The sequence below is a fragment of the Echiichthys vipera genome (genome assembly GCF_963691815.1).
Source record: "Echiichthys vipera genome assembly, chromosome: 7".
Classification (NCBI taxonomy): Eukaryota; Metazoa; Chordata; class Actinopteri; order Perciformes; family Trachinidae; genus Echiichthys; species Echiichthys vipera.
Window position 1 is genome coordinate 10,563,731 of NC_139832.1, and position 21,943 is coordinate 10,585,673.

The window sequence follows — 21,943 nt, forward strand, 5'->3', positions numbered from 1 at the left end:
GAAAGAGGGTACGGAAGAATCATAGACTGACGGGAGTGAAAATGAAGCTGCAGCACAGAGAATAGGGGCCCCCAGCTCTTTGTTCCCTGCTGCATTTCATTATCTGAAACGCCAGCCAACACACACAACACACACACACACGACGCACCTCCCCCTTCCCTAAAGCTGTCTGCCTCCACTTCATGCACACAGCACAAAAAGAGAGGAAAATAGAGATACTGCGTCAGTGCCATTCACTGGCATCTGGACTCGGTCATGACAAGCATGTCTGCCTGGTCATCCTGAGCGAAACAGCCCATCCAGAAGCTGCTCTGAGTTGAACATTTCCCTTCACCCTGCGCTGACAGAAAGTGTATCCCCCATATATTCTATTTTAAGCAGAACAATAGGAGATAAGGACTTGATTAAAGCAACTATTGATACCCTGTCTTGGGTAGCTTGTCTCCATTTAGTTCAGTTTTTTTTCTGGCAGTCCACCACCTCCTTCTGTTTGTGTGTGTGTGTGTGTCCTCTGGTTCCCCCTACCTCCCTCACCCCTCTCTGTCCCTCGGTTTTCCCACGGTGATCGATAGCTCATTACAATCATTGACTGCAGCTCATCAGCACCTGTTAAGGTCTTGAGAGACGGGGAGAAGGTGTATGAGCATCTGAGAGCATGTGTTGTGTGATATAAGCGTGATGTCAGCTTATTGATAAAAAGAAAAGATTGGTCTGGAATGAGTCAGAGGTGAAGTTTGACATTTTAACGTTGAATGTTTTTTTCTGATTCACATTCTTTGCTGTGGGTGTCTAGTTTGTCGCTGCTTTATGGTCCGTGGTCTTGGAGAACATTTTATTATGCAACTCACGTGGGTACCATGGTTTGTTGCTATGGTGATTGCCAAGGGAGCCAGAGTATTATAGGTGTTTATCCTAGACAGGAACAAGGCTACTCACCATCTATCAGGACACGCTTCAATTTACCACACAGTTTGGACCACACGTTAAGATCAACGCAGAGGGACAAAGAGAAAACACAAAATGCAACACAGTCTAGCGTGGATTTGATTTAGTGAATAGATTATTCAGTATTCATATTCCTGGAAGAAAGACCTTGTTCAAACACTCAGTTGTTGGTTTAATGCGTCACAGCAGGGTTTGTTTTTGGAGAGGACAGGCTGTGAGCAGAAAGCAGGAAACGAAGAGAGTCTGAGAGACTATAAGAAGCTGCAAACCATTGTTAAAGGCAAGAAGAAATGTGTAAAACTCAAAATAAACTTGACAATAGTGAGACCTCAAGAAGTCCGAATGGATTTATTCACAGGATATGGTCTATGAGGAAAATTGGCATAAGAGTGAAGTTTTAAGAAAAGGGGATATAAATAGTCAATACAATGGGGGACTGAAAAGAGAACAGGTCTCTGAGCCCATGCATAAATTACACACATCATTTACATATTCATTATGTTTTGTGTACTAATGAGAGTATTTGCTTAATAGCTCCACCACTGCTGGCAGCTTTTGTCTAACACAAGAGATTTTATAGAGAAAGACAAAAGAAAAAAGGGAGGAGCAAGGGTCATTTTCGTAAAGTGGCTGTAGTCAATGGTACATAATCGATTTTAGCGATAATCAGATCAATCATATTGCTGTATAGTGCGTGTGTGATCAAGCACAACCTGCACAAGGCTCGTAGAGATGTGACATGAAGCCCACATGGTGGGGGTTGGTAAAAGTTAATTAAAACAACACAAGCTTTATCCAAACTCAGGGCTCTCTTCGTCTTTCTCCTCTTGTCTCGGTGGAATAAGTAACTGCTGTGGTAATTACCTACAGGGCAGTCACTCAAAGCATTCCTTCAGGTGCCAAAAAAGTCTCACGATTGACAACAAACACCGCCGATTTGCAGTGCGCTTTTGAGAAATGAAAAGTTGTATATGTGTCAATTAACTAATGTTGTGTCGATATACAAGGGCAGAATTTTATACACACAGAGAGGGTACATGATTCAGAAAGCGGATGAATGAAATGAGGGGAAGAGAAAGGGATGGAAATGTAGAGACAGGGGGAAGGGCAACGGAAGGATGAGCTACAAATGAGAGCGATGGCGGTGGCAGGTTGGCACAGTGCCATCCAGTCAGGACTTGCGCGGGGGCGGGCATGGGCATGGGCGAAGGGGCGAGGAGAATAAGAATGGAAGAGGAAGAGAAACAGACCTCCATACTGCTACCATGGTGCCACCTTGGCACAGGAACAATGGGGCGAAACGAACAGCAGAGCGGGCAGAGAAAAGGAAGATATAGGAAACATGAGAGGACAGCAGAGCATAGAAGTGAGCAAGATGGCAGCAGACAGAGGATGACTCAGATGAAGGGAAGCATAGAAGAATGTTGAGGACAAATGGATGGTACTATGAAACTAAGGTGTAACTTGTGATGACCGCTGATCATACGAAGAAAAACATCTGCGCTGAATTCTGCATTCCATTCATTTTTCAAATGTGCTTTCTCTCCATTCCATGCCAGGCACTGCTTGCCAGCCAGTGGGCACTATGCCAGCCTGCAGTCGTGGCATACCCGAAGCAATCAAAGCAGTCAACGGAGAACTGTCTTAGTCAAAGACAAGGGGACTCACCTCCAAGGATTTGCTGCTAATCGCCATTTGTTTGCATAGACAAAGCCAAGAAGAGGTGCCCGGGCAACGGTTGCCAACGATTCTGTGATGGCATCTTTTCAGGGACGGCAATGGCACGGGGAGAAAGATGGCACGCGGCCAAGCCGACATTACACACATTTGCAAACAGAAACCTCCATACGGTGAGCAGAACATTTCGGATGCCTTAAATGTTTGTTGGCGATGGCATCCCCTCAAGGGAGACACCAGAAACACAGATGGCACCATGCCAAACGCAAACAGGGAGGCATTCACAGGCGCCACCAGAAGCTATACAAAAGCGTAGTAAATGCGGACTCAACATAGTGGCAGAAGGTCTGAAGCAGAGCCAAATGCAACTATGGCAGGAGTATGGGACAACAACTATTTTCTCGATGCCAACCATGCGCAGTGCCAACTACTACACTGGAAGGAAGCTGCTGCCCATTAGAAAGAACTACAAGGGATTGTACCATTCCGTTATGAACCATGTGGAAGAAGAGGAATAATGAGCAAAATGAATAAAGGATATAGAAGAAGAAAATATGGGGAATTTCGTGCTTAACGAAGAACAGCAGGAGTGGGTGGACAAGGATGATGAAGAGCCTCTCTCCTGCACATGCACACCTGGGACATTCTTAAAGGGATATCCCCTCAGACTGCTGTGTGTGTTAAAGGGAGGGATGTGTTGGCATCATCTCCAGGGTGTCAAGCTGTGTTTCTCTATTGCCAGTCAGGGAGGGTGCTGCAGTCGTCAGGGGCGGGCAACTGTCTGGGCATCTCATCTGCAGCTAATTAACAGCCACACACTAATTCTAACAGCCGATCATAATTAGCGATTTAATCGCTCGTCAACGCTTTACTCCCCCCTTAAATTGTGCCTCCTATTTGGACACGTGCGGATAAGCTAAGGAACGCCGGATCCCCCCTCCTTGTCCCTTTCCTTCATCCTTGGCTCCAGACTCCAGTGGGATCTTAATTAAGCCTGGGCTTCATTATGCAAATGGAGTACAATAAACGACAGCAGAGGTGGAGCTGGATCCAGACTGAAACGAAATGGTGGGAGGGGAGCACTGGAAGTGGAAAATAAAGAGATGTGGAAGATTTCCAAAATCTATATGATGTTCTGGCATTACAATAATTGTATATTGTTCCAAGGGGTATGTCTTTGGTGTACCTTACCACATGTGGTGTGAGAACCAACATTTCTCACTGTGATACTCCATGCCTTTGGAAAAGCTTCTCTGAAATAACACTGGATACGCAGAATGTCATCTCTCACAAAGTAAATTCATAAGGGAATGGTGACAATGAAGCCCTTAATATCACCAGTTGGCCGTTGTCGTGGATACGAAGAAAGATGGTAGAGATCGGAGGAGAGAAAGGAAGCAGACAGAAACACTGACAGTGGCAGCAGCATGGCAGCTAATGTCATCTCAGTTTAATCATCGCATGGGATCATGGGGTTCATGAAAATTCATTTGCATATCATTAAATGGAGAGAGGTTATTTGGTGCAGGCAGCCAAAATGGGATTGGATGAAGCAAGAAAAAAAAAGGCAAATGGAAGGGCTCGTTATTAAACAGCAATGTTTTATAGTCCACCAGCCGATTCATTTAATTTGGGCGTAATTAAAATGTGTCAGACTCAATCAATCATTCCAACAGGGATACTATCAATGTTTCAGTCAGAAAAGAGACTAATCAGTGGATATGCAGTCGGACATTTTCCAATAACAGTTTAAGTGCTTTTGTCTACTGAGAGCTTGACCCATCCACTCGTTTTTCTAATTTATCTGAAGGACTGTATCAAAACATCCATTGTGACTTCACTGTATTGTGTCAAGACATGTCTACTTCTGACAGGTGGTGATGCCGCCTTGTGTTAGTCAATAAGAGGATAGCTCACACTGTCTTTTTGACCTTAGTAGTAAGCTGTCAGTGGTGTGTATGTATGTGCATGCATATGTGCATTTTACATTTGCATAAGTGATGTAATTAGATCGCCCTTTCACATGCAGATCAGTTTGACAACATGGCAATCACTCTAACACACACATGCAGCCATACACACGCGAACACACGCGACAGCACACGCTTACTGCCGTGACCACCCCCATATCATGGGGAGTCTGTTGTCTGTGAGCAGAGAGTGTAAAGATTAACATAATCCAGCTAATAAGTGTGAGTAATATTCACACAGTGACGCGTGGCGTAGACACTGTCCTGCTGATGCGTATTTGTATCTCATTATAGATGTAAAGTACTGAAGGGGGGCCAACGGGGGGTGCCAGCGTGGATGGGGGATGGTGAGGGGTCACACAAAAAAGTGTGGGCCTGGATGCAGAAACACCCAAGAATGACAATAAACAGCAGCATTTTTATAAAGCTGTACTATCTACCCTTTCTACAGAGGTCTAGAGAGTGCAGATATTAATATAAAGATTACAGATTACACAGGGTACCTCATAACTATGATGATGGAGATTGTAGTCTTTCAAATGTTTCCACAAAATCAGAAAGACAATTTCACTCATTTTTCTGCTCGTTTACAGTACTAAGAAAGAACTAAGAAGTGTCAGATTTTTGTAGCTGAATGTAGGAATTATAAATAGAGTGTATTTGCGCTTGCAGGCTAGCTCTGCCACATGATTGATTAGGATGGTGTGACGACCATTAAAAAGTCATTTAAAAGATGGATAGGGACCACATTTCCAAATAAAAACCACTTTATACCTGATGAAGTGCTGAACAAACTCTCCTTCAAAGACATTTACAGATTACTCTCCATGTGTGAGTGAGTGTAATGTGGGAAGCACCCATACACTGTATGTAGTCCTGCATCAGCTGTAGAAGATACCAAAGCATTCTTCAGGACACAGTCAGGGGGTGATATTCACATTTTAAAAATTCAAATTAGATCGCATTTTTTTTGATTGAAAGAAGCAGCATGATGTTCATTTGAGAATAGATGTAATCTATCTGCATATACGCAATGTCACAAACAGACTGACACACACACACACACTGATTGAAATGTATCTGATAGCAGAGAGACGCTTCGACTGAATCCTTATCCAGAGAAACAGAGCTGTGTCTAAATGTGCGAATGTATTTCAGCTCTGTCTCTTTAACTCGGGGCTCCACCACAGCAGCATGCTTTGGGATTCATGCATAAACATGAGCTGGCCTTTCAGCTCTCTCCTCACATAACCAATCTAAATCTAAATGAGCCCCCACTACAGATACACCAGCAGGCAATGACATTACAGCCCCCCCCCAGCCCCAGCCCAACCCCCTACTCTACCCTGCTACCCCCAGCGACACATATACACCAGCAGGCAATAATTTCACGCCATCCCTCAAAGCTCCCCCTCCACCTCCTCTGCACACACGCTCGTACCCCTTTTTGCCGCAACCCCACCAGCTGCACAGTAGTCATTTGATTAAGAGGGGGAGGACAGGGAGAAGGAGAAATGGTGGGGGATCACTTTATCAGGATGACTTTCTAAGATGGCTATCATCAGCTACGAAGCTATCTCAAGCCCTCTTCTATGTTTACTTTGCTATTGTTCTCCCCATGTATCTGTTTGTCTGTTCCCTGCAACCCCAATCAGAACTGTTTCACGGATATGTTTCCTCTGATGTCGCATTCACATGGAATGGTTAAATAAACGGCTATCTGCTAGAGATAGAGAGGCGGATACCAGTGTGGGCTTGAGACTCTGAACTGCACATTCTGGTATTGTAGTTTTTCCTCTCTGCCAAGTTATCTCATCCACCACTGGAAAGTTTTACACAATAAAGAACAAAATAAAAAAATCAGCTCTACCAACTTACGCTGTGGTCTTTGAAATGTTGCATATGAAAATCTGTGTGTCCTAAATGTGCTGTAGTGTGCAATTTCACTCCCCTCTCTCCCAGAGTCGTAAAACATATTATCAGCAGCAGCAGCAGAAGCAGCAGTGTAATTCATCCAAGGTCGTTAATATTCATCATATCATTTAGTCACAAAGGAAACTCATCTGGCTGAACGTCACAGATGTAATTAATGAAGTGACCCCAGAGGTCATGGCTCCATTCACCAAACGCCTTCCACACACTGCTGTGTTACACACACACACACAAACACACACAGATACAGAGTTTAACATCAAAAGCCTTCCAGCCAGACACACAGCACCACCAAACGTACCACCTGGAATATGAAATACATAAAAGGCAGACACCCTTGCATACCACAACATTTACAAAATGGCTTCTTTTGGTTAGACCAAAGGGATGAGACCAGAGCATGCACCAAAGCAGACTTTATTTAGCTCAGTGGAATATGGGAAGGGAAAGGTAGAGAACACACACCAGTAGGGGAGAACTTGGGGATGGAGAGTATAGAGACACACTAAACCACTGGAGCAGGACATAAGGACAGGTGCACATCACAGGTATCTTTTTGGTCATCACTATGGCAACAACATATCCAGAAAAAAATGAAAATAAAAGTTTTACCTACAGTAAGGATAACAGAGTCCCTTCACCATAGAGGACCCCAATATGTACATCTTACAGTCACTAAGATCAAGAGAATACGACAGAAATGAAATTTAAAACAATCAGTATACAAAAAACTGCCTTTGTGGTATTTGGAATGCACATTTCTGTACAGAAGAAAGCTCATTGGTATTGTCGTAAACATTGGTTAGTTTAAGAACAAAACATGACAGAGTTAGTCAGTCCACATCCTTTGGAAAGCTGGCTGTGATGTCAGTCTGAGTTCAGCAAAGCTGTTTTAGCTGGACAAATAGACTAGAGACATTGCAACACAGAAAGACTGACACCATACCAGTGGAAGGGTTGGGGCTAAACTCCTTCAAATAGCTATGCAGTATCGAGAAGTTAATGCCCCAGGCAGGTTTCTCTAAAACTGGAAGCTTGAAAAAATATTTCTGGTATTACGAAAGCCATTTTAACTCTTCTGAGTAGGGGTAATTAATATGATACTGAAAAACAAACCTGATGGAATTGAGCCCCACATATCCATTTGTTTTCAACAGAATAACAGAGGAGCAATTTATCAACAGCGTCACAGGTATCATTACAGTTTGTAGTCATTAAAGCCTAGTGGTAAAGCGATCAGAGCATGCATCTTTCTACAGTATCGTTAGAAACTACAGTACATTAGCAGCAAAACTGGACATCCTTAAGGGCTGAAGTTCAACACTATGGTAGAAAAGAAAGAAAAATAAACTGCAACATTTCTCAAGAGAAGTAAAACTCTTTAACCGCTATATTACAGACTGCCATGGCTCTAGTTTGGGGTTTTGGTTACAGTCTCCAGTGTGCTTATGAGAGGCAGAAAACAGTAGCTTAGATATAGGGACTCCTTCCTTCTTTAAAAACAGCAATACATTGTCAAGTAAACAGTAGCGCTTATTTTTGTAGGTCATATGGTTAAAGTATTATCACGTCTTTGGATTTTTGTCTTAAAGCATTAATTATTGTTTAGCTATTATTGTTATATTATCATTATTACAGTTAGAATAAGGACTGGTTGCAAATGAACACAGGAAGAAAAGGTAGAGAGCAAAAGAGGAAAGTAGATAGGGAGGGAGAAAGAGGGGAAAATAAATTAAGTGTACAAAAATAACATCAATAACATCCAAAGTTTTTCGCAGCTTTGCGCAGTAGCTTCCTATCTGTAAGTTGGGAGCTATGTCTCAATCATCCAATGAAGTCTTGAGTCAACCATACAAAAGCTAAATACTGTACATTTACCCCTCACACTATTAAACACTTTAGTTTCAATAAGATTTTTGTAACAATCTATTACTCAGAGGTGAAAAGCTCAGATCTTTGAAATACAGATGTTTTGTGGATATATTTTAATACTTAGTCAAGGTTAAACCATGCCTCTTCTGTTTTAAAAACAGAAAATTACAGTATTAAGATCACATTTGAAGCGGAGCCATGTTGAGCTGTTGACCTGAGCATAGAAAGCTTTACATTAATCACATAACATTGGTCAGCCATTGGTATATTCAAATAGAACGGAAAGGCAGTAAGTCACCTTGCCGGAACATATCAAAGCTGTCATAATCTTTTCATAATCATGACACTATTATATCGAAGCAAGACAGTTTATCTCAATCCATAAGATTTATATTAAGAAACTATTACTAAACACACACAATGTAAATTTGAGTTTGGTTAAAGTTTTCATATACAGTATAATGGTTGAGTGCTATAAAAAATAGTTTGCCCCGTTCAGGACAAACTGGCCTTTACGTTCTGTGCTATTTGGGCTGTTATCCACTAAAGGAACATTGAAGGTATACATGTACAACAGAAGACTCATCATTGGCTTGTGGGGGGTGGAGCTGCATTCTGGCACCATTATCAGTCTATTGGTATACTTTTGCCAGCTGCAGATCTCACCCATTCACCGTACAGACGTCAGCTCTGCAGTTTGTTATTGAAAACAAACATGTTGAAACTAAATCCACAGACATGTAAAATTTTGGTTACGAGCTTTGGAATCTGAGTCAGTCTTTACAAAAGCTCTATGCGAATACTTCCGTCTATTTCAAGGATATTTTTCCGTTGTTTTTTTTTTTTTTAATCATCTTCATCATCCACTGTTAACTGCTTTGTTTTTCTTCAAGTTTATCATCTTTTGGAGCTCTCTATTTACACTAAAATCTCTTTGACAATTTATTTTCCAGCCGCACAGACTGGCACTACATGCTACACAGCTAGTCATCTAGCACTGTCTGGTGGAGGGCCCACTGTGAGTCTGTCGTGCAGACTGAGAGGTAGACTGCAGGTCTAGCTGGGCAGTGAGGTCACATACTTGGAGAATGCTCTTTGGCCTCTGTGGCATCTGGTTGGTTTTTTTTTAGCAAGGTGGTGTTTGGTTGTAGTAAGGTGTCTGACGGAATAGGGAGAGGAGCTCTTTTCAACATGAAAGGGATGGACCAGGAAAGAGTTTGAGAACACTATGAAAAGAGGAAAGCTGTGGTAGGGAGGACTTGGTTTGGACTCTCTCCTACTTTCAGTTGAGAGAGTTTCTCTTTGGGCCACTGTGGCTCTGCATCTTTGGGGTGTTTAGGTTACAGGTTTGGCAGCAAAGTGGACAGGGTATATGGTTAGAGGTCGACAGCAGGTGCAGGAGGGGTCTTGGGGAGAACATAGTAGAAAGAAGTAAAGAGACCGTAGTCTGCCTTTCTAAGCTCTGTCTCTCTCCCCTGCCCCTGCAGACAGCTCGGCCTCCCTCTCTGCAGAGTCAGAGCTCAGGCTCCTGGCCCTCTTCTCCTTGGCTCTGGCATTCTGGAACCACACCTGCAAAAAAAGATTTGTATGAATGAATTTGCTATTACCTTAAACACTTAATTGTTCTGAAACTATTGTTTTTAATATTTAATAAATGTAGATCAAGCCTTTTATCATTTATGAATACTTGAAACATTTACCTGCACTACTCGGTGAGGCAGTCCCAACTCCTGGCCCAGTGTTTCACACTCATGTCGGTTGGGGGTACGGTGGCTCCTGTAGAAGTCTCTCAGCTGGAGTACCTGGAAGTGGCTCATCTGTGTCCTTTGGCGCTGCTGCTGGTGTTGGTGCTGTTGCAGACTTTGTGTCTCGCCCCAATCTGAGCTGGGACCCCCAGATTCCTCAGGACTTAGAGACCCTTGGTCAGCTATACTGGAACCTTCTTCACATGGGTACTCATCATCATCTTCCTCATAGTCATCATCCTCTTCTGGGTTGTTCAGATCAGTGGTTGAAGACAAGGAGGTTACAGATGGCTTCATAGTTAACTCTTTGTTAATGATAACATAGCCATGGTTTGGGATGAGGTTGGAGGAGATAGATGGGCCTGCTCTGTCCATGACAGATGACATAGCCATTCCAATCTGCCCATTGGATCCATTACTCATTGAGAAGTTGTAGCCTGCTCTTTCAGCCTCTGCCCAGTGGCGTGACCTCATATGGGCATCCAAAGCACTCTTAACCTTGAAGAGAGCCCTGCAGAATGGGCAGCGCAGGTGATTCAAACCCAAGCTGAAACTGGATCCTGGCCCCATTGACCGAAATTGTCCTTTTCTCTCTCTGGCTCGTGTATTCTGAAACCAGACCTGTGAAGGAAAGACCAGCATAATTTAAAATGTAAGCTACACAACAGCATTAGGTAATTATCTATGCTTTGCTTTATATCCTTCTCTCTCAGAATATTCAGAAATCAACACATCAAACATAAAGAAAACAAAGAACATATACCTGAACCACACGTCTTGTGAGGCCAACATCACGTGCAATGCCTTCCAGGACTCCTCTGGTGGGGTTAGAGTCCATGCTGTAGCGCTGATACAACACTTCAAGCTGTTCTGGGGTGATGGTGGTTCTCTGACGCTTATCCCTTCTGTGCTCCTCCTCAATATCTCCACTGGCCCTTTGGCCTTCAAAACTGGTCTCTGACATAAGCTTTGAACTCTGTTTCATGGGTGTCAAGGGATTTTGAGAGAGGCTGGTGAGGGTGTTACTCGAGTGATCAGAGAGTGTGTTCTTAATTTGTATGCTGTTTAAGTGTGAAATCATGGGATGTGTGGGATTAGGGTGAATCTGGGGTATGGCGCCTGAAAGCATTTGGCTGGCCATCAGGGAGTGGTTTGGGTGGAGCATCATGTAAGGCATAGTTCGGTCTGTGAAGCCAGAGTGGAGAAATTGGACCTGGGACTGTGCTGCCAGGAGGTGCCTGGTCTGGTGCTCCTGCCAAAGCTGGAATGAGGGCAAGGACACTGGGCAGAGACTGCACTGGAACTGAGCCTGGGTTTGGGGTTGGAGCTGTTTTTTTGAATGGTTTTCAGCTGATAGGCCAGAGGTGGCATCCGGCAGCTGAATGTGCCTTTTTTCAGACTCTGGAGCAGCAGGGAGGCTGGAAGATGTATCAGCAGACTTTTCAACAGCTTGATCAGAAGGAGGGCTGTGCATATGCCCTTGGCTGGAATGAGCTGTGGATGTTATGGTGGGTACAGTTTTTTGGGAAGAGGAGGAAGAGCAAGGCTGGGGTTTTTCTGGAATACTCTCTGGTTGCAGATTGGGCTCAGGTTGTGGAGAGGACCCGGTTTTAATGCCCTGAGCAATTTCCTTATGCTGGATGTCTGCATCTGAAATTCCGTTTTGAGTTTGATCAAGGGCTGGGCTCTTGTTAGCCTGAGGAGGGATGGTTTTATTTTGTTGTTTCTTGGTAACAGGTGTTGGTTCACTTTTGGCTGTTAATTGCTCACTTTCTGTGCAGTGAGAGGAAGAATCAAGGGCAGGTGAGTCAGGGTTGGTGTAATACTCATAAGTCAGATCCATGGAGTTTTCATTCTGAGAGTCATCTTGTCCTTGAGCTCCACAGCTGTTATCATCATCATCTTCATCATCATCATTCTTGTAACAGCCATTTTTCTGTCTGTGAATTCTGTTAATCTGGTTCTTCCCCTCAAATCCACCTTCTGTCCCCCGGTCTTGAGTTTTGCGGGCTCTCTGTCTAGCATTTTGGAACCATACAACAATGATTCTGTTTGGGAGAGACAACAGAACAGACAGCCTGTCATATTCTTCCTCTCTGGGGTAAGGAGTCGCTTCAAATACCCCCTGCAGGGTCTCCAGCTGTTGCTCTGTAAAGCGGGTTCGGGAAGAGCGTCGGCCCCTATGGGGTTCTGCTCTCTGGAGATCTGTTGTCTGGGGCTGTGGGGAGGTGTTGGCTGGAAGGCCTGGGGACACTGAGCATGGGGAAAGTGTCAGAGGCTGGTTTTGTGCTACTTCCTCTCTGGATTCATCCAGAGCTATAGTAGGGGGGTTATTAAAATTGTAAGGGGAATCCTTGTCTCGCTGACGCTCTTTAAATAGGGTGTTGCGAAACCAGTGTTTGATGACTTTATGAGGCAAATTAGATAGTGCCGACATCTTGTTGATTTCGTCATCACTGGGGAGAGTGTTGATATCAAAATGTTTCCTCAAAACAGTCAGTTGCTCCTCAGAGATTCGGGTTCGGGTTCTCTTACCCTGTTGTTCAAATATTGTTGGGCTAACTTGGGGTTGCTGTCCTGTTTGGATGGGGCTGGGTTGTGATGGTTGACCCAGCAATGCAGGGTTGAGCTGTGGAGGCTGACCTTGCAAAGCTGGGCTGAGCTGGGGTTGCTGGACTAGCAAAGCAGGGCTGAGCTGTGGCTGTTGCCCTAGCAGTTGAGACTGGAGCTTTGCCAACTCAGGGCTCATACTTGAATCTAACCAAGATTGGGACTGGAGACCCATAGACTGCATCATTACTGGAGAGAGGAGAGGTAAGTCCATGGGGAAAGGAATGTGGGGTAGGGGAAGCTTGGGTAAAGACAGAGGGGCTATAGGGAGCTGGGGCAAGGAAAGAGGAAGCATAGGTATATTAGGTAAGGTAAGAGGTACAGAGTTAGCTGGGGACATGGTTTGAGAAGTAGCTGTAGCAGATGTGCTTGGGATGGGTGCCTCTTGTTGTGGAAATTCTTGCGGTTGAGAATAAGGTGTGAGGGCGGTTGGTGTTAGGTCTGCAGCTGGAGTGCATGTTTTGATTATGGGATCTGAAAATGAGGGTACAGGTGAGGGTGCAAGGCTTTTCACTTGAAGCATAACTGGTTCTGGTGCCATGTCTGATTCGGAGGATGGTACTGGGGCCGCAGCTGAAGCTGTTGAATTCTCCCCAGATTTAGGCTGTGTTAGGGGGTACATCTGGTCATACTGTAGCCTGTATTCTCTGGAAAACCTCTCCAGTGCAGGAGTGGGAAACAGCATCCTATGAATATACTCCCGGTGGCTTTTTAAAATCAAGGCATCTGAAAAAAACTTGCCACAGTCTCTACACTTTTCCCCTCTTCCACAGCATCTTTTCTCATTGTTTGCCGATTCCTCATCTTTCTGCATTTTCTCTTGTGGTAAACTTTGTATCTCTCCATTGCCCTCTGATCCCTTGTTATCCTTGTCACAGCCTTCTATCTCTCCATCCTGTAGTCCATTTAACTCAACTCTTTCCTTCTCCGAGCATTCCTCCATCTTGTTGCTATGTGAGCACTCTTGTTTATCTGGTGTCATTTGAGTTGATATCTGCTGCTGGTTTCTGTGTCTACTTTGTATATATTGCAGTGCTAACTCATAGCCATAGCTCTGCAGCAGGGCCCGAAGAGGCTCCCCGTTCACAGCAGCATAGGGCACTCTGGGAGGAGGACAAGGCAATCCAAGAAGATTACATGAGGAAGAATTGGTTTCCTCCTTCTGACTCTCATTTTTCACAATAGGAACAAGCATTTCTTCTTTTTCTTCCCCAAGACTAGAATTTTTGTGTTCTCTTTCTGACTGGTTGGTGGAGGATCCACTGCAGCCAGCTTCAACCTTGGCTTCGCCCTGCACATGATCCTTTGGTTGGCTAACAGCTGAGTTTGAACTGTGTCTCTGGGTTGGTTTCTCGTCTATTTGAAATTGGGAGTCCCTTTTAACATCTGCCTTAACCGGCTCTTTTGGGATGAAGTTGGCAGATAATAACTGACTTAAATCTAGGCTCGTAACAGCTAACTCTGGGTTGAGATTCATGTCTCCTGACAAGTAAAATGGCAGAAGAAGTTGCTGCTGCAGAGAGAGCAAGTTGTCTGGTGCTAGGGAGAAGTGTTGTTTAAGGAGATTCTCTGTCCCTAAGTGCTGCATCAGTTGGGACTGGAGAAGAGCTGTGTGTTGTAACTGAGCTTGGGCCTGTGCCTGAGCCTGGGCTAACTGCTGATGTTGTATTAGCATTAGCTGGTTTCTTGATGCTATCAGTTCTGCCACTCTCTTTTTAGCCTGCTGGCTGTCAGTTTGGTTAGAGAGGGTTGACTGGGCCTCTGCTGCTAAGCCAGAGCCTAATATTAAAGAGGTTGAAGAGCTTACTACATCTGGCCTCTTGGTGAAAGGCAAACTCTTGGATGTTTCTTCTCGGGTGGTAGCAGCCTGAGTATTAGTGGGAACTGACATTGGAGCAGCTAAACTAGATGGTGGGGTCTGTTGAGCTGAGTTCTGGGCAGCACGAGCTCTAGTCTGATGCAAGACAGAACGAAGATGTATGTCAAGTGTGGAGCTCTGGCTATAACCCACTCCACACAATCGGCAGCGGTAGGGTCTAGGATCTGGGCCACGAGTAGTCTCAGGGACTGCAACACCTGTCCCAGAGTCCTGAAGGGCCCGTCTGGCCCTGTGGAGATGGGACACAGAGTTATAGTGAACAAGAAGAATGGTTTTCTGGGTAAAAGATTCGGAGCATATTGTGCATTTATAGGGCCTGCTTGGATCCAGGTAGCGGTCCATTGTGGGGTTAGAGCTCTTTTTGACAAGTGAGCTGAAAGTAGGTTCTGATATGATTTCCTCATGTTGCCCTTTCTCTGGCTCAGTCAAATCCTCCTCACCTCCATCAACTTCACCGACCATGTCCTTCTCTTTACATTTGACTTCTTCTTTTGGTTCCTCCTTTCCCTCCATGCCTAGTGCTTCTTCCTCCATATCTTCATCTTCACCCTCTCCTGCCTCTTGACCCACTTGAGGTGATAAACTTAAACCTTGTTGAACTGAACTCTTATTATTCTCAATGTATTGAGCGGTGTGAGGCAGTAAGACTGTATTCTGCCCGTGTGTGTTGTCTAGCTGTGAGTGTGTATTCTGCATGTGTCTCTGCAGGGCCTCCTGACTGCGGCATTGTCTAGAGCAGAGTGGGCACTCTGTCGCCGCCCTCATGGCATGGTATTGCCAGTGCAGCTTGAGCTTCTCCTGAGTGGGGAACGCCAGGCTGCACCTGCTGCAACGGAACCGGTAACCATGGCGATCAGGAAGGGGAGGGGGTTCTCCGGGCGGGGTGGTGGGCGGGGAGGAGGGGGGGGTCTGAGTTGGGGACTGAGGAGCCAGTTTGCCATTGGAAGGGTGAATGGTGTTGTCTTCCAGGGGTGGGGTGAGTAGAGCTGTGACATCTTTGGGTGCGGCTACATCTCCTTCAGTGTTCTCCACTGAAATGCCTGCAAAATGCATAAAAATAGTAAATAGTAAGTAGTCAATTTTAAATAACATTAAGCCAAGAAGACAATGTGCTCTGAACAAATTGCCATGGCATGTTAGTTTGGTGTGACATTGATGATTCTTCAAATTCTAATATATGGTCGGTTTTACCATGCATTTTATACCAACCTTTGTTTCTCTGTGAATCAACTGAGGCACTGGAATCAGCAGTATGGGAACAATTTGCATTGTTATTCTTGGTGTTGTTATTTTTCTGGGTATCATCAGTCTGTGGTTCTGTTTGCAGCTGAGGCTGCGGTTGTTCCATGGATAGTGTGACCTGGGAGGAAAAGAATGTGATAGTCAGTCAATTTCTTTTTGTTTTTATTGCCAGTTACGTTCAGTGTTTTTTTTACCAACTCAGACTGAAAGAAATATGGGATATTACCATATTTTCTTAATCCAACATTATGAATAAAACATTTAATTGTAGAGCATAATAGCAAGCAAATATCTAGATGTATAAACATGAGTGCCTGCACACCCTTTTCTAATATCATAAAACATTAAAGTGTGAATCTGTAAGTGTATTGTTACATCTTGCACCTGCCTGCACAGCAGTATAGACAGCAAGGCACATCAATTTGGTAATAAGTGTATATGGTTGAGATATGTGGGTCTGCCCTTCAGCTCCTACTACGCCCTCCAACATGCCCCAAGGGTTTAATAAAACTTTACTGAGCTGAATAATGAATTTATTTAAAATCATTCTTCATATAGAAAACCTCCATCTCCACAGCTTCAAGCACTGAGAGCAAATACTATATCTACGCGAACAGCTAGCTACCCTTAGGAAAGGATGGACAGCCAAAGATGAGATTTACATGACAAGAGTTTTCACTGCATAACAGCTTCATAAGAGAGAAAGAGAAGAACAACTACACGCACACGGACACACAGACAGACACAGACACACACACACACACACACTGCAGAGAAAACTGAAGGTCAGGCTTAATCTAGAGAGCGTAATTGGAAAGCAAGGTACATAATGGCCATCATCACCTCAGTCTGAATTAATGAACCTCAATTACTATCAGAGAGAGTGAGGGAGGGGTAAGGGGGAAGGAGGGAGGACGATGGTGAGGGGGGGTCGAATATGAAAAAGGAGAGGGAGGGAGAAAGTATGGGGGCAATGAACAAAAAAACTGCTTCGGAGAGTGAGTGAGTAAGGGAGGGGTAACGCATAAGAAATTGAGAGAGAGGTTGGGAGAGGGAGAAAGGGAGGGGCAAGGACAGAGATTGCTGAATAGGAATGATAGGAGTAGCTGGAGGGGGGAAGGAGGGACAGGAGAGGGGAGAAAGGGTGAAAAGCAGTCAGTCAAGTGGAGGCGAAGAGCGCAAGAGACAAAGGCCACTTAGCATACGGGCCAGGGAGATGGAGGATGGTGATGTGGATAGATGACCAGTCTTTGTTAGTTGGAGAGACACAGTAAAAAGCATGGGGGCCCCTTTTTAGCTTGACTGCACTTCTGGTAATAGAGGGCTACTTAAACATGCATTATAGAAAGACTGGCTTTTCCCTCACTCACTCAGTCAAACCCTCTCTCTTCCACTCTAAAAGACGTGCATACACATGCACACAAAATGCATGGCTGCATCAAAGATGATAGCGGGGAGCTACTTAAACATGCATTAAAAAAAAGCACTGCCTTTCTCTCTGGTGCCTCCTTAATGGAATTGTCTCCCTACATTTCAGTCTCCCCATCCCCCATAGCTTTGAGTTCTCGTTTTCTTTTGCTTTATGACAAACGCAAATACAACACATACACACTTGCATAAACTTACTGTGCTGATGAGCTTGTCTACACAGTCCTGCGCCACACTGTGCACATGTGTGAGATGGTGCCGAAGGTGTGCGTGTGGGAGTTTAATCTGGCACAAAGGGCACTGGACAGTCTAGAGGAGTTGAGGGAAGAGAACAGAAAGAAGTGAGAAAAAAAGGTTTAAAAGTGTTGAATTAGAATGCTGAAAGAGACCACAGATGTGCATTTATTGTGTCCATTGTTGCATTTTACATTCACATCAGTCATTAAAATGTGTGTCAACTGCTCACCTGCTGGTTCTCATTTTGCTGGTGTATTCTGGGGCGTTTGGTTAAAATAGAGTTTTCCATTTCCTCGCATTCAGAGGATGGACGCTTGACTGAGGGCAATGACTCCCTTTTTTCTCTTTCCTCCTCCATAGTTTCCACTTCAAATACAAAATGATATGCATGTAAATTGATTGATATTTACTATCACTTGAGTTAACAATACTATGTTGTAGAATGTGAAGCAGCTATACCTGTCTCCTCAAAAATCTGCTTCACCCCCAAGTTACAAGTGTCTTTGGTTGTGTCCAAAGGACCAGTGGTGCTCTCACTGGAAGTTTCCATATCCTCACTGAGCTCTCCTGGGATGGGACATGGCAAATAATTATGTTACACAAACATTGTGCTTCATACAATACATTCTCACAAACTATCAGGCTAATTGTAGTTTATATTATCCTCTAGATAACATCCTTCAAAAAGACCAATGTCTTTGGACCACACTCCATTCTTCTTGCTTGCCTCCATACACTATTGATCAAGTATTGATTCCCCATTAGAATCTCCTCCGAGGTGGAGTAGAGGTAATATGGACTTACAACACATCAGTTCACCTCGATAAGTCTTAATCCGCACATAGACAAATCACAGGATTTACTTTACTTTACAACTGAAGTGTTGAAACTACTAATTTTAGATGTTGTGCCAGCAGTTCACGCGCTCTATACAATGCAAAGTCAGTGTTTTTATCTTGAACAGACTACAGACTGGTGAATAGCCTCCACCTCCCCCATCCTAATCCAGGGGATTTGTATTGGTCCATTGATTAGCAGGTGCTAGTTAGCCGTTGTCAGGGGTTATTGGGGATATAACAAGGATGTGTATCGACAAATCAATTTACTTGATCAATATCTAAGCAAAAGCCATTACTCATTTTCTCACTCTTCCCATCTTAATCCCGTCTGCTCACAGATGTCAGCGAGCACATGCAACATGAAATCAAATACGGCCACACAGTTCATGTTCTCACCTGTGACACCATCGGGGCTTTTCCTGATGGTAAAAATGGCTGCCAACTCCTCTCCGCCCATTGGTTGCAGCTGTAATAGCCCTTCCCTCTGCTGATGGGTTGGGGTTTGACTGTGTTTCAGTACTTGTAGTTTAGAAGAGGAGGAGTGGTTGCATAAGAGACAATGGAACAGCCACGAACCTCCATCAACCTCGCCATCATACTGCTGCAGGAACTAAAAGTAATGGGTTGGAAAAGGAAAGAAAGAAATTTAATATGTGTAGACAGCAGTTTGGTGAACATATTTTTGTTTCAAATTCTGCTTGCATGTTAAACTAAGGGGTTTTTATTGGAAGTGTACTGACTCGGTAAACCCGGACGCTGGCCTCGTGGTGTGAACTGAGTGAATGTCCTCGTAGCTTGTCCAAACTGCTGGTCACGTAGTCACACAGGTTGCACCTCACCTGGACAGGATTGCCCTTCGCTATAAGGGCAGCCCCCTCCTGACCTCTGTCCCCACCCTCCTGGAGGTGAGCAGCAAGCTGGTACCGGGTGCGGTGTCTGTCAGTCTGGCAGTGCAACGAGAAGTTAGCCCTCAGCGGGGTGGTGTAGCCACACAACCTGCAGTGGCAGCCACCAGCGACCAGGGAGCACCACTCAGACTGGGGCAGAGAGCGAGGCGCGTTCAGGTGCTGCTCCACAGACTCTAAGCTGTCAGACGAAAAACAGGAGCAGACAAGGCATTGAAGCACGCCCTGGGAGAGGGGTTCAGTTGGGGACAGAGATGGGGCTGGAGGGGGAGAGGGAGAGGGGGAGGGAGAAGGAGTCAGAGTAGACCCAAGGGTGACTGGCTGATCTGTGACTTGTTGACTGGTCAGCCGCATATTCAAGGAGAGCTCGGCACCTAAAACACAAAGAGATCCCCTGTAAGCATTTGCAAAATTTTTATTTTTTTTATGTTTGACTGCAGTGAGAGATATATTACTCACCTGCATTTTGTAGGTGTTTCAGCTGCGGGGCAAGACTCCTGCAGTGAGACAGATAGTAACCTCTCTGGAGCCGTAGCATATTATGTGTGTGTTTCTCGCTGGTGGTGTGTATGCGCAGGTTGCGGGCAATGCTGGTTTCATAGTCACACACATCACACCGCCACCGCTTACCATGAGAGTGAGAGTGTGCAGGTGGTGTGAGCTTGGAGGGCTGGGTAGTAGACGTGGGAATAGAGAGTGGGGGTTTGTATGTGGGCTCTTCCAATGCGTGACCGTCGGAGGAGCTGCTATTGTTGGTTATGTGAGATGTGTGCATGTGACCATTCGGGAGTCCCCCATTTTGAACATTATTAAGGTGTTTATCCGACTGCATGTGTATGCTGAGGTTGCCTTTCGATGAGGTAGCATAGTCACACACCTCACAGCGGTAGGGCTTGTAGCCACAGGCGTAGGTTTCGCCACGGGCCAAGCGAGGATGGGGTTTCCCCGAACTGCAATATGCACAAGCACCTCGTGTTGTACCGCCACACACACACTTTCCCCCAGAGGCGCCGCATACACACTGGCCTCCTGTCTCCGGATGTTTTTCTTTCATGTGGACTTGCAGGGTATGTTGAGACTTATAGTGCCAGTTACACTTGGGGCATTTTAGGGTCTTGCAGGAGTTGCGTGAGTGCATTATGGTCATGTGACTGGTCAGTGAATTCGGAGAGAGGTCTTGGTTGAGGTTTTTAAGGAAAGCTTCTCTCTGTTCTTCATCTTTGTCTCTCTCGTCATCCACCTCTGTGTCTAGCTGGCTGTCATTTGGTTCTGGAGCTTTGGCACCATCTCCATTGGAAATGGAAGAGTGAGGAACCCCTGCTGGCCCATCATCCTCAGCAGGTGTACTGGCAGGCTCCGTACCTGCCAGTGAAAAAGCCAGAGTAGACTGCTGGAATTTAAAGCTCTGAGGAAACCCAGAAATCCAGCCCTGATCTCCCTTAATGTCTTTTACCTCTGTCTCGCTCAGCAGGGCAGGAGAGGAGGACGGACAAGTGAAGTGCTTTGGAGAGGTGGAAAGAAAAAGGGAGGGCTTTGGAGAGGTGGAAAGAGTGGGGGAGGACTTTGGAGAGGCGGCTATTTTGCTGTTGAGTGTGCCACTGGCCTTTGCAGTGCTGGAAGAAGAGCTGTGCTGGCTCTGTTGAGGTAATAAAGAACATTTGGATTTGGTTTGGCTTTGGTTTGAGATGGCCTCCTCCTCTTCCTTCTCCTCCTCTCCGCCTCTGCTGCTAAGGGCTGCTAGGAGGCCCCCTGTAACTGACGCCTCTCCCACACCTACATGCACCTCCCCTTCTTCCTTCTTTTCCCCTGACAAATATTCCTCCCCGAAGTCTTCCTTCATCCCCTGCTTTTGATACACTCCATTCTCCTGTGAATGTCGGCCTCCTTCTTTCTGCTCACCTCCCTGGGTCTCTTCTCTAGCCTGGGACCCCTCTGCGCCCTCCTCCTCCTGCTGAGGCAGGGTCAGGGGCTCTTTGGCAGGGGCCATGGCTGAGGTATGAGAGGATGACCCCTGCTCCGGAACGACCGCTAGGGTCAGGAGAGGAAGAGATAAAGCCTGGGGACTGAGGTCAGAATCTCTCTCCTCTCCTCCCCCTCCATCCCCTCCTCCTCCCTCACCGCTGTCCATACCAGAGGCTACAGCTGCCACGCATTACTACCCCACCTGTGTTTCAGATACAGAGGAAGAGACCAGACAGAGACAGAGAAGGGAAAAAGAAGAGAAAATGAAATACATGAGTCATGTAAATAATATTGCATAACAGTGGAGGCCATTGATTACAGTCCCTGGATAGCATCTGGTCAATACTGCCCTCACAGTGCGCAATACAGAGGCTGGTTACTCAGGGGTTAGCGTTAGCCCTTAATGGGAAAATCAATAGCATGAGCGCTAAACTAGGTAGAGGAATGCGGGTAAAGGCTACGCAGGAGGTCTATAATATTCCTCCGGGGATAGGATTAAATAAAGAACTGAATGCTTCTGAGCTAAAGGGCTTCCGCTAAATTGCCACACTTAGATAAAAGAACAGTTTTTAAAGCCAGTGTATCAGTCTCTACATCTCTTGCTGTGCATCGGTACAGAGATATTATGAAAGGAAGCGGGATCTCTTTTTAGCACGAGCCATTTTATAACACGAAGTGCAAACACAGGGGTTGTCACAAT

General features: G+C 45.2%; 1 protein-coding gene across 1 annotated transcript; it reads right to left on the minus strand.

The window, feature by feature from the left end:
* Positions 1–9,851: 9,851 nt before the first annotated feature.
* LOC310949583 (zinc finger homeobox protein 3-like) lies at positions 9,852–21,409 on the minus strand (the record flags this gene model as incomplete). Its single annotated transcript, XM_083917073.1, has 10 exons — positions 9,852–9,965; positions 10,097–10,762; positions 10,905–15,670; positions 15,840–15,990; positions 17,499–17,609; positions 17,767–17,903; positions 17,997–18,104; positions 18,773–18,986; positions 19,117–19,655; positions 19,741–21,409. 10 exons carry the CDS (start codon positions 21,407–21,409, stop codon positions 9,852–9,854), a joined length of 8,475 nt encoding a protein of 2,824 aa, XP_083773199.1.
* Positions 21,410–21,943: the final 534 nt, after the last annotated feature.